The sequence below is a fragment of the Neolamprologus brichardi genome, chromosome 17 (assembly GCF_056152115.1).
Source record: "Neolamprologus brichardi isolate AB-2024 chromosome 17, ASM5615211v1, whole genome shotgun sequence".
Lineage (NCBI taxonomy): Eukaryota > Metazoa > Chordata > Actinopteri > Cichliformes > Cichlidae > Neolamprologus > Neolamprologus brichardi.
The window spans coordinates 17,213,665-17,226,816 of record NC_142120.1 but is presented as its reverse complement, the minus strand read 5'-3'; the positions used below and the strand labels follow the sequence as shown (position 1 = coordinate 17,226,816).

Below are 13,152 nucleotides of genomic sequence, written 5' to 3'. Positions count from 1 at the left end.
AAATAACAAAACTCGCGAGCACAAAGAAATGCAAAATAACCCTATAACAGAAACTATGAAATGATAGAGAACATGAACTTCAGCACTTCTCAAAATCCAAAAGGAAACAATGAACTAACACAGAACACAATGAACACACAAAACACACAAAATGAAAGATGATTCTTCTCTGAAGCCCATGTCCCTTGAAAGGCTAATTAAATCCTGCTATCCTGGTATATAAATGAGCTGTTAGTTAAATGTGCATTTGTCACATAAAGAAAACTTAATGTAAATTATAAATGTCAAGACAATGATCATACTAAAGTTGACTATTAGGCTTTTCCTCATGATCATATACTGTTTCAGTGTTCAGTCCAAATATTGGAAAACCAATCCTAGCAAGAGAGGAGCAGAGGCGCTGCACCAAACCCTCAGCAAGATAAAGAAGCTTCTTTTTTTAACTGTGAGTCATGTAAAGCTGCTCTAGCCAACAATAAAAATATGGATATCTCATTTAAGGATAAGCCCTCACTCTGATATCATAATTAATGTTTTCTGCTGCCAGGTAAACAATCAAGCCTGGCCAAGAAAGGCAAATGTCATCAGATTACTGTTGCAAGTCTGAGGTAAAGACTACTTTTCAAATTTACAGATAAAAGTTATGGATTTATAATTACTCAGCATTTTATCTTATAGCTCCATTTGCCCATAAATCACTTTTTTTAAACATCTCTGACGTGTGTTTTCCTGAAAGGTTTAAAAAATTCTGGAAATCACTTCCCAAACTCATCGATGAAAACATTTAGTCTTCATGTTATTCATTCCAAACAAAGAAGCAAACTCGTGACAAAAGAAAAAAAAAGAAAGCCAGTGCTCTATTAGCTCAAACAGAATTTCATTACTCGGGGTCCTCGCTCTGCCTTTGATGTCACCGTTTGACCCATCATCACATAATCCCAACAGAGGGTTTGTCTAAAGTGATTGCTGCTCCTCTTTTCCTTGTTCAGTTCAGATGATGAGATTAGGGAGATTCCTGGCAGATGGGATTTCCACTGTGCGTGTGTCGACGCTGCACCTCACGGCACTTCCTGTCAGAATTGCTGAGCGTAGGGTGGCGTGGGCTGGCAAGTGGACAGGAAGTGTTGTGCTGTCGGTCTGAGCCAGCAGGGGGAAATATGGTCAAATATGGTCTGTCTTATCAATAATGAGTAGGTGGAAGCGGTTAGATCAAATTACCAATTTAGAACTAATCACCAAAGTGGTGGCTGGTATTTGCTTTATCCCCTCTCCCACTCTGCTTTGTCCTCTCTCTGGTGGTTCCTGTCGCCATCTGTCTGTCTTTCTCAGGGGAGCTCTTCCTTTTCTCCCTAGCACCACACTGGATGTTTTATTAACTCTGTTTTACCTGATTACACCCCGTCTGCGAGTCAGTGTGCATTAATAGGCATTTAATCAGCGTTTAATTAAGGGAGCAGGAATCTAACAGTGAGCTGGGTGCTCGTGAGGTCAGCACCAAGGACACAAATTACCCAGAACAATCCATGTATCTTACGGAGGTAAACAAGCAACCATTAGGGTGGTGGTACATGAACAAACCTTAGAATAAAAATCAGACTAAAGGTTTCTGGCACAATTTCTAGTAATATATTAGAAGTGTTGAAGGGTATTTTTCATGACAATCGTCTTTTTTACATATGCAGAAATACTTTATGGTGTCAAGCTTTCAGTTTGGTATCAGTCTTTTCCTTTTCACACAGACTGCTAAAGCATGACTGGTCAATAACTTGAAGGCTACAAGTGGATGTCCAGATGAACAGAATCGACCTTTTGGCAGAAAGCTTCCAGTACAAAAAGTCTTTATACAGATTCTGTATTTGAGTAATAGGAAAAAGAAAGTAGGCTTTAGGGATCAGGGCATGATAAAAAAATAATCTGGTCCTCAGCAGGCCTTATAATTAATTAAATACACCCTCAAATGAGTATAAATCTAAGTATACCCTAACTGCTTCCACTGGAATAATCTGATCTGAATAACTGATCATCAGCAAGTGTGAGCACCTCACATTTTGGCAGTTTTCCGGTGTGCATTAACACAATATCAAGGAGACATCAGCAATGCTCTTAGGGAACTGTTGCTGCCCATTATAAATAATTGGGAAAGGTTATAACGTCATTTAAAAACAATCTGAAGTCCATCATTCTTCAATTAAAAAGATTATTCACAAGTGGAAAACATGACAGTTTCCAATCTTTCCAGGAAATTCACCCCAGGCTTAGAGCCTGAGTAACGCTCATAGAAACTGCAAAAAGCCCAAGAGCTACAACTCAGACTACACAAGCCTCAGTTAACATGTTAAAGGTTAAAGTTTATGACAGCACAATTAGAAAAAGACTGGACAAATATGGTTTGTTTGGTCTCCAGGAGATAGTGTCTTCTCTTGAAAAAGAACACGGCAACATGACGCAGGTTTGCAAATCTTCAGCTTTCAGCAACAACACAAGACATACTGCACAGCTCCATATCAACACACAACTAAGTATACCCCAACTGCTTCCATGGGAATTAAGAAGCCAAACACCTCATACCAGCCGTCAGCATGGTGGTGGAGGTATGATGGTTTGGGCTTGTTTTGCAAACACAGAACCTGGGCACCTTGCAGTCAATGAGTCACCATGAACTCTTCTGTAGTCAGATGTGAGTCCGTCTGTCAGCAGCTAAAGTTTGGTTAAAATCAGAATCAGAACACTTTATTGAACTCAGAGGAAAATATGTTTGTAAAACAGGGTCATGTAACAAGTTCGTGATCCGAAGCACTGCAGCAACAACAGAATAAAGGTGTTGCAATGGCCCAGTCCAAGTCCAGATCTAAACCTGATTAAAACTGCTTTAGCGGGACCCTGATAGAGCTGTGTATAAACAAATGCCCTCAAACCTCAATGAACTGAAATAAAGTTGTAAAAAAAAGTAATATTGGGCAGTCTCGGTTCATTCGACCTGTCTTTGCATAAACTGCAAACCCAGACAGTCTTACTGTATTGTATTTTAACTTAAACACTACTGCTGTTTGTAGCATTATGAGCATTACAAGCAATTTGTTTCATATTACTGCACTGTTTTCATGTTTGAATCATATTCCTCTTGTTAGTCACAATGCTTTTCCTGTTCTCACTCTTCATAAATAATGCTGTTTGACCAGTTCAGTAGTAACATGACAAGTATTTTCTTGCTGTCCGTCCTAATCCTGGCTACAGAAACATTTTTTTTTCTTAAAGCCAGAACATTTTAAGGCTTGGTGATGTAAACAATTACACATACTACTCTTATCTGTCAGAGAAGTCTGCTGATGACCATAAGAGCAGCCCAGTCATATGACCCTCTCTCCTTTCAGTGTATATGCTCCATCACAGGAATGGTGAGATGGATTTGTCTATAAACCAAGAAACACTGAGACAAAAGAGCTGCACAGTCCCTAAACTTAAAAAGCACACTCGAGGAACTCGACAAAGCAACACAACGGATGAGGCGATCCAGTCTAGAAGACAATCAAGTTAACGGCTGAGCTATCAATGCAAACAAAAGGCGAGAGTGACCACCTCAGCATGGCTTTGGCCAGGTTAGAGCCAGAAATAGAAAAGACGAGCAGCACACTGAAAGAGAAAGAGCCCGGGGTCAGCTATAATGAGCTGTGAATGTGAGCATCTGACCAATCCTGTTTAATGGACTTCATCCCTGGAAAGGTTTCTGTCCTGCCCTGCACCGGTGTTTTCGTGTGTTCACTTAGGGTCTGGGTCAGGAGGCTGAGAGGACTCTGTGACCCTGAAATGAGCTCTCGAAGTCAGTGGAGACCCCTGCTGATAGGACAGACCTCCTTTTATACTTTAATCTGCCAGCACGAGGGATCAATATGGTGACTATTGGTGTCAGGATTGTGCGCAGGAGTAAGTGGTCGAGCCATTTTAGACGTATCATGGGGGGTTGGCGCACCATGACAAAAGCACAGCCCGCTGCCACCACTGGCCACAATGACCGGTGGGACACTGGCACACCAGCAGCTAACCTACTTAACATTCATTAGTGTCAGAGAGGTGGACAGATGTGCCGGGTGTTACGGATCTTCCCTCTCATGTTCTCGCCATGGGGCTCATTCAGCAGCATTTGACGTGTCTTTCATTTGGGATTTGTGTTGTGGGTGGTGGCGGCAGTAGGCCACTACTGCTGGGTGGGCATGCATGGACTCACCCCATTGGAGCCATCAGGCGGCCAGGTGCTCGTGCAGACAGGATGCATGGGCAGAACCAGTGGCCTCAGTGGATGCTTGAAATCCCGATTTCTGGAAGGTCTAATTTCCCAGCGAGCCTCCGAAACGTCTCTTCTCTCCACAGCAGACATGTCCAGGGAACTCTAGGCTTTCAGTTTACTCATTTTCTCTTTAAAAGGAGCCTGAAAACGTCTCCACTCGCCCAGAAGGTGTTTTATGCGTTTACACTTTGCAGTCAGAGCCTCTCTCTCTGTGGGAGGCTGAAAAAATGCAGCCTATTCAAATAGCTTATGGCTGTTAATAATTACCATCCAGCTAAACTAGTGCAACTCTCTCAGGCATGCTTCCTTGGTGAACACAATAACAGAGACACTGGGCACAAAGAGGCTATCTCCCTTCTCAGCTCACTACAAATTTTCAGGCAAATAATGTGACACAAAAACAGGCCTACAATAAACCAAAGCTTTCAATTAGGAAGTGAACTGCACTGTAGCTGCACACACTGACAGAGGCCAGAGCAGAAACCAGGACCAGCTGGACAGAGAGGCAGCTTTTCAGTCCGACTCCAGACACAACACGGATCAGGTTCTGGGCTGCTACAAAGCAGCATAAATCTCCTGGCCTTAATTGCATTACAGGGCATATAGTGGAAAGCACTGTGGAAACAATGGACCCTATCAATTCCACAAATAAGAGTTCACCAGTGTGTGTGTGTGTGTGTGTGTGTGTGTGTTTGTAAGTCCGGAACAGCCTTCTATCTGTATTTGCAATCAAAGCTCATTATGGTGAGTGCGTCTTGTGCTTCAGGCTTTTCATCTTCAGGTTTGTTGTGCAGGAAAATCCTAGTAAACAATTTCTTGGTGTAATATTAACAAGGGGATGTGGCCAAGGGAGAAGTAGTGAGTGTTTTCCATGGTGACCGGACCAAACATTTACAATAGTGACACCATCAGCCACCTCTGCACAACCAGTTTCTGCTTAAATAAAATAAATAAGTACGTAAAAAGAACAGCTTTTACACCTGTTTTAGTTCCTCATTTTGTGACATTTGTTCTTTCATTCAGGGAGTAAAATGAGTGCTTTATTTAAATGTTTTCATAATAAGGATTTTGCTGTAACATAGTCTGAGCACCACTTGCAACATGAGCTAAAGCTTCTTGAGACCATCCGAGATCAAGACCTCTCCTTTACATTTCCCTTCATAAAGCAGCGCCTCCCTGAGATCCCTCTCTGTTCAGCCCTGTGGGGAACCTGCAGTGCACTTTGGGTAATCCACATCCCACAATACCAGCTGCTAAGACACTGTAATAAAATTAGTCGTGTCAGAGGAAGCTGTAAGTATTTTTGTGGAATGTGTGGCTTTTCTACTAAAAGAAACTGCACATAAAACTGGTATTCTCATATTTCGTGATCTGCTGTTTCATCTCTTTTCTCTCCTACAGACTTTATACAAGATGTTTTTATATATAATTCAATGGTGATGAATATGATAATCAGTTATGTAAAACTACTTGTCCACAACTGAAAATGTAAATATTCTTCCATTCATCATTTTGGCTCACTTGAAAATTCTTTGCAGAATTGTTTGAATTCAGACACATGAGAGGGTTTTCAAACATGAACGGCCTGTTAGAGGTCATGCCAAAAGATCTTGATCTGACTTAAGTCCATACCATGACTAGGCCACTCCAAAACCTTTGGGGTTTTTGAGACATTCACCAGTGGACTTGCTGGTGTTTTTCTGATTGTTGTTCTGGTAGATAACCAAAGCTTCATGGCATGAACTCATGGTCGGATGTTCACCTTAAGAATTTTCTTGTTGAGAGCAGAATTCATGGTTTCATCAATTACAGCAAGTCGTCCTAAAGCAGCAAAGCAAAAAGTTCAGCTTTTGTCTCATCAGTCCATAGACTATGTTTTTGGCAAAACTGGGACAAGCCTTTATGTTCCTTTTGCTTAGCAGTGGTTTTTGTCATGGATCGCATTTTGCAGAGTGTCTTTCTTATTGTTGAATCATGAACTCTGACCTTAGCTGAGGCAAGTGAGGCCTGAAGTTCTTTAGATGTTGTTCTGGGTTCTTTTGTGACCTCCTAGATGAGTTGTTGATGAGCTCTTGGAGTAATTTTGGTAGGCACTCCTACGAAAGTTCGCCACTGTTCCAATTTTTCTCCATTTGTGGATAAAGGCTCTCAGCGTGGTTCACTGGAGGCCCAAAGCCTTAGAAATGTCTTTGTAAGCTTTTCAAGACTGATAGATGTCAATGACTTTGTTTTCCAGCTTTTGCTTGATCTGCCAATGATTTTCAGGATTCAGTAAGTGGTTTGTCTCTCTGGTGGCAACCATACAGTAGAAGGAAGCCTACTGACTTAGGCTACGTCCACACGTACCCGGGTATTTTTGAAGATGCGTTTGCACCTTTCGTCCACACGTAAACGGCATTTTCGGTCACTGAAAACGGAGATTTTTAAAAACTCCGGCTAGGGTGGATATTTTTGAAAACTCAGTTTTTGCATTTACGTGTGGACGAGAAAAACGGAGAAAACGGAGAAAACGCAGCGTCAAAGGTGTGCGCCTTTTTTGACGTCACACTGTGCGCCACGTTATTGTTTCGGTAAAATTAATTTCTACAATACTGTTACTGTTAATTGTACTCTCTGCAGTGTTTAAATGCTTACATATACACACACAGTTACTGTTCCTCCACACATATGGCTCGGTTCTGCTTCTGCCCCAGCTTTGTTTACTTTTTCCCACCGAGGCTTCTAGACTTCTGATTGGCCAACATTTCTGCACGCTTAGGAATATATCGCCACCTGTTGCTTTGGCATGTTCCTAGCAGCGTTTTCCTTCATTTCTGCCTTTACGTGTGGACGGGATTATTTTTTAAAACGAAAACGGAAAATCTCCGTTTTCAAAAATACCCGTGTACGTGTGGACGTAGCCTTAATAAATAAAGCATCTGACTGCCCAAAATGTATTAGTTTTCTGGTATCTGACAATTAGGTGAAATATCTCACATTTTATCCAAATGCTACTCTACATCCCAGAGCTACTGTAGCTAATTATAAATGCCTGCCATGTGGTGTTTGTTAAGTATATCATACTGTAGGATTTTAGAGCTTTTGATTTGCTGAAACCAGCTGGTCCCAGTCCAAAATATATGCTCTGACAATGAAGCAAAACACTAAGCTGAAAAGAATAGTCATGTTTTCCACTAATAACATAAAAGTAATTTTTCTTTCTAGTATACTAAATAAAACTTAAAAGAAACGTGGGACTCTTAGGCTTTTAGAAGTACACACTTGACTTAACTTGGATTTTGCAGGACTGCAAAGGCATACACACACTCACACAAATAAACACATACATCAGCACACAAAGGCTGACAAAGACTCTCACAAAACACATAAAAATACCATTACAAGGGGCTTTCATGCTGTTCTAAGGAAAGCAGCCCTGCCTACTGCGTGCTGCCCTTTGTGGGCTGTGAGACCCAGAATCAAAGAGCGGTGACCTGCACAGGCTGTGGCCCGCAGGCCTGCAGGGAGTCCTGCACTGACTCCAAACCCTGGTTGCCACACCATGCTGAGATCCTCCTCTCCTCTCCCTCCCTCCCCCCTGGTTGGTTCCGTTATTTCCTCATCTCATCAATCTGTCAGCTAAGCCCTTTGACACCACAAAACAATATGGTCCCAGTATTTTTTAGTGTGTGCCCTCTCTTTCAATATGGTCCCAGTATTTCAAGATTAGTCAGCTCACCCACGAGGTCTGCTCCCCAGTGCCTCGGGATCCAGGGTGAGTCGGCATGACGGCCTGAAAAGCAGTTTGAATTTTCCAATTTTTCCTGCAAAACCAACACATTTGCAAGTTTCAAACAGATGATGGGCTCTGTCCTAACATGGAATGCATACATTTTATAGCCTTGTTTAAGCTGGCTCATGTTTGCGTTCTGAACACTGGTGTGTTTGAAGCTTTGTGCAGATATGGCACCCCTGCAAACTGATTTATGCAAATATAATTCGATTCACATAAGAAAAACTGCAATTGCAGAAAGATAAACTAAAACATAACGAGACATGTAGTGATCAAGCAGCTGGCAACAGTGGGGAGGAAGAAACCTCCAGCAGCACCAGTGAGGGAGGGCATCTGCCTCAACCAGGCGAGGTTAAACCAAAAACAGTAATAAGAATAACCAGAAATCAGGACGGGGGAGAGGACAGACAGGAAGAAGCACAGAACCACAGAAAAAAAGTTCACATTTTTTGCATGCAAAACATTTTAGTTGCACTTTCTTAAAAAACTTAAACAACAGCTTAAGTTTTAAACATTCATTGTATGGGTGGGTTTAGGGATTTGACTGCTAGAAAGTTCAACCGAGTTGGTCCCAGAAATGCTAATTAGTTAAACAAATTATTAATATTTTATTAATGTACAACAGCAGTTAAACGTACCCTCTCATGGCACCGGCATTTCCAGCTCGAGTATGTTTCCCCAGATTTCAGTAAGATGAGTAAGATGACTTTGTGTTTTTGCTTTTGGGATATCTGCCTTCAACCAAATAAACAGCCTGTTTTCCATTACCTCTACCTGCCTTTGCATCCTAGATTTGGGTCCCCAGGCTCAACTCATAACAATCAGAGCCTATAACTACAACAAAAGTACAGCACAACAAATTATATTTGAAAATTATGGGGAAAAAAAAGGAAAAAGACAAGAGACAAGACAAAGTAAATTACATTGAGAGACAGTTAAGTAGATAAGACTAAGAAGTAATAAGCGAGACTTCTTTTCTGGCTACTCCCTTTAGGGGTCGCCACAGCAAATCATCTTCTTCCATCTCACTCTATTCCTGACATCCTCCTCTGTCACACTAACCCTCTGTATCTCCTTCATCTCTACATCCATTAACCTCCCCTGTGGTCTTCCGCTTTTCCTCCTGCCTGGCAGCTCGATTTTCATCCACCATCCCTACTCTGCACACATCCAAACCATCTCATCTTTCCTTTTCTAACTTTATCTTCAAATCAATAAGCCAAAACAATCAAAAAGAATAAAACTAAACATTAGTTTGCTCAGGAGGTAGCCTCTGATGCATCCATCAGGGTATGAATGTGTGCGAATGCTAGCTAGTAAGCACTTAAAAGCATTGAAGTATACAAGAATCAGTTAATTTACCAAATGAAAAATATGGTAAGTAACGGGCTCCAGTTCCAGGGAGCTCCAGTGGATTTTGAAAGCCTAAAATACATTCAGTGAAGAGAGGTTTCACATTTACATTTAAAACTTCTTGATCAGGGGAAGCTCAAACAAACTCCCCTGATCTCTGCTTTCTACAAACTTTATTTCTAAAAGTCTAAAGCATGAATCTGATGAGGAAAATATACAGTGGAAGACTTATTGGTCACCTGTGCATGTGGCTAACAGTTTTATGAAATAAGAGAGCCCAGTTTTGAGATCGGACTATACTCACTCGAGAACAGACCATTCAGTTTATTTTCAAGTAAGGATGAAAGGACGACTCCAAACTATGCATGTCGCCTATTCACTGGTGATGCTTTTTAAAGGAAAAAGAAAAAAAAAAGACAGCAGAAAGAGTTGGAAAAGGGTGGAGGGGTGGAGCGCTGCATACATTTTACATACACAAGGCAGCAGACAAAGTGATTGTTGCTTCCCTGAAACTTTTTTTTCGCCCCTTCAGAAAACACTTTCCCTGCTGAATAGGCACCTATTAGTGACTCCATTATGGGCACAGGGCTCTTGAATGGCTCCTCACTGTGCGTCTTTATCATAGTCAGGCTGTGAATACAGCTGGCCCCCTCCTCCTGCGGCCCAACCAAGCTCCTTACAGCCTGTATTGATAGGTGCTGCCGTGCTAGTGATGATGGGTGAGGCAGCCATTCTCGCCCCTGTTGTGAGCTCCAGGTGTGGTGGTTAAGCGTATTGTGCTGCAGACGTTTTTTCTTTACCACTTGCTCCAATAAAAAAAGAGAGAGGAAAAAATGGATGCAATGTTTTACATGTATTAGCTGATCTCCATAATGCCATTCCACCGCCGGCCCCTCCCCTCCTACCGCTGCACCCCAAAACAAGTCAGGCCTCTGGCGAATCGCTGCACACCGCCTCAGAGCCCTGTATTGTTGCTGGATTATTGAGGAGTTAGCTGAAAGAAAGAGGCAGCAAGAGTGGGGTGTTTGTACTTTATCTCCAGGGGAGACAGGGGCTAAAGAAGGAGCTTCTTTAGAGGAGTGAGTTACTGCGGCAAAAAGCCCAAAAACACCTGCAGGAGACAAGCACAGGAAGGTCGAGGCAAGAAAAAAATGTTTGCCTTCTTGCCTCCTCTCTGAGATACTGTAAACCAGCCCCCTCTGAATGGAGGCCCTTTCATTTATTGAGACCTGTCACAACATTTTCACCTTGCTCGGTCTCCGCAAACGCTGGCGGATATGTGTGTCACCCAACTTTGAAGTTATGTGTACGCATGTACTCGAAGGAGGGAGACGCCGAGAGTTAGCAGGACTTTATGATGAATATGGAAGCATTGTTCAGCCATGCTTACCTCCGCAGGGAACCATCTGCTCCCTGTCAATGCATCACCTGCTCGTCTGAGCCATCTCCAGGGCAACGAGGGGTGTGGGGGGTGTGGGGGGATTAGGAGAGGTTATGGCTTTGATAGGAGGGGCCGTCGATGGGGACGAGGAGGAGGAGGTCACTGGTGAGGTGGGGGCCGATTGGAAAGAGGTAACTCGGCGAATGTCGTCCTCTGCTGGAGGTGAGTGTAAGAGCAGGGGGTTTACAGTACTGCACATGGACTGCAGAGACCAACCACGAGCTGAAACACTTGTTGAATGTATTATTTAAAAGACAAAAAAAGTCCTGGAGCATTTATGAAGCTGACAGAAAAGCTCAGGTCCATTAAAATGAGGAAAAAAAGCAAAAGTTTATGTTTCTCAGTTTGCAGGCTTTTGCTCAGAGCAGCTCTGCATGATTTACAGCTCAAAAATAATCCTTATTTATCAGTTTATCTTATGCTGAGCTGTGCTACAGCCCTCTTAGCGCACCCTCTCTGACCTCTTTTAGTTCCTTTCTTTTTATGTCAACTTTCTTCTCATTGGCTTCCCATCACAAACAGAAGGTTTGAAGAGCAGGTGGGTGGGGCTTCTGTCATTATAGTAATAGCTGTGTAACCTCAGACAAACTGACATGAATTTGTGCAACAGAGGCGAATCTGTATTTATGCAAGTTAAATGTATCAAATTCGGGAAAACGTTTTTATACACATATCGTCAGGATTCGTCTGAAAATGAAAAACAAGCTAAGTGACGCTGTGTGAGAGCAGCTGGGGCTGTAGGGTTCAACTTGTCTTATATATAAAGATAAGGAGATGTAATTGCAAATGTAGGACTTCGGTTCTCTAAAATAATGTGCACATTTTAGTATCGATCTGATAGTTAAATACAGGGCCAGTATTGCAGACACCAATACAATACTGATAGTAGTATCAATGTGTATCGATAACCGCATCGGTATCAATACTATCGATATCACTCATCGCTTTGAAGCTTATGGCTGGTTGCTTGTGGGCGTTCCAACATCAAGTTACCTAGGTAACCAACTAATATATTCACTCAACACGTCACGTTCTCACTCCCAAAGGGTAACATATTACGCTATGTGACGAATCGTCATTATGTTACGCTTTCGGCCACCCAACACGTTCCTATGTTATGCGTTCGGAAACAGGAGAACCATTTGGACTGAATCTACACATGTACATTTATTTTACTTTCTCATCACGAGCTTTGAAAAATACTATCTAACATGATTAATGTTATGGTTAAGGTTAAGGTTAGGGCTCGAATACATGGCTGGAACGTGTGTTGCCGCTGGGAGCGTCATTCTATTGGATTCCATCCACAATCGCACACGTATCACAGTTATCTTTTGCATTCCCATGGGATGCCTCAGGATGTGACAAATCGTCGGTATGTTAGGAATGAGAATGCTCTGCAACACTAGCTTTGCCAATAAACGGTATCCTGCACTCTCACTGGCAGTCACTTTAGTTGCAATCCTGGAAGGTAAGACAAGTTACAGTAACTTGACTCAAGCTCTCGGTACTTCCCCTCCTCGTGCCATTGGTTGTTACTGCCAAGTATTCATATATTTCCAAAAAGACTGCATTCACGTGTTTGATGTGAACGCACAGACTGAAAAGGGTTAAAAAGACTGAAACCGACCATTTTGATCTAGATGAAGTCTGAGCATTTGGGTAACAGGGATTACTTGTACATATTCTGATGTCATTATTTGAAACTCAGTTAATCCGAGTACCTGTTCTACCAGTGCAACAATATAAATATATGATGGGAATTATGGAAAAGCTAAGTAGATACCATTTAATTCTTACTTTTATCGTACATTAAGCTACATCACTTATTTTTTCTTTGAAAACTGAATAAATTTAGAGAAAAGTTAGTGAGATTTAGGTCAGTATGTTGGATGTCTTCAGAGCTCTTCAAGTCCCACAAAGTGAAGTTATCTCTAAAAGACATAAATGGGCTATATAATGCATTAATTTCTGCAGCAGATAATTGCCGCTGATGACAGTTATTAATGATTTTTGTTAATTAAAAATGTCATTTTATGATGTTTCAAGGTGAAACTGTAACTCGAATAGCTGAGCTCTTCATTGTAACGGTGACTGTGATATTCAGAGACAGTAAATAATATTTGGGTTTGCAAGTGCTTTTTATTCTTTCTTGGGGCACATCTAAAGTTGGTGGGCTGACATGTTTTGGTTTATTTAGAGGACCGACGTGTTGATTGTTGGGGGGGGGGGGGGGGGGGGGGGAAGCATAACTTTAAAAAGTACTGATTTGGTTAACAGAAAAACATTTCCTTTTATTTCATA

The 13,152-nt window shown here is 41.9% G+C and overlaps 1 protein-coding gene across 2 annotated transcripts in view; it reads right to left on the bottom strand.

Annotated features, from left to right (window-relative positions):
• The window catches only part of LOC102781111 (uncharacterized), an 88,249-nt gene that overhangs the window by 64,896 nt on the left and 10,201 nt on the right, over positions 1-13,152 (bottom strand). Inside the window, exon 1 of one of the 2 annotated variants that reach the window (XM_087830971.1) lies at positions 4,223-4,480. The exons of the other annotated variant lie outside the window; for it this stretch is intronic. Within the exon in view, the coding sequence (XP_087687097.1) occupies positions 4,223-4,372 (150 nt within the window). The 5' untranslated portion in view covers positions 4,373-4,480. Of the gene's footprint in view, positions 1-4,222; positions 4,481-13,152 lie in introns of those variants that run through there. 2 annotated transcript variants of the gene reach the window in all.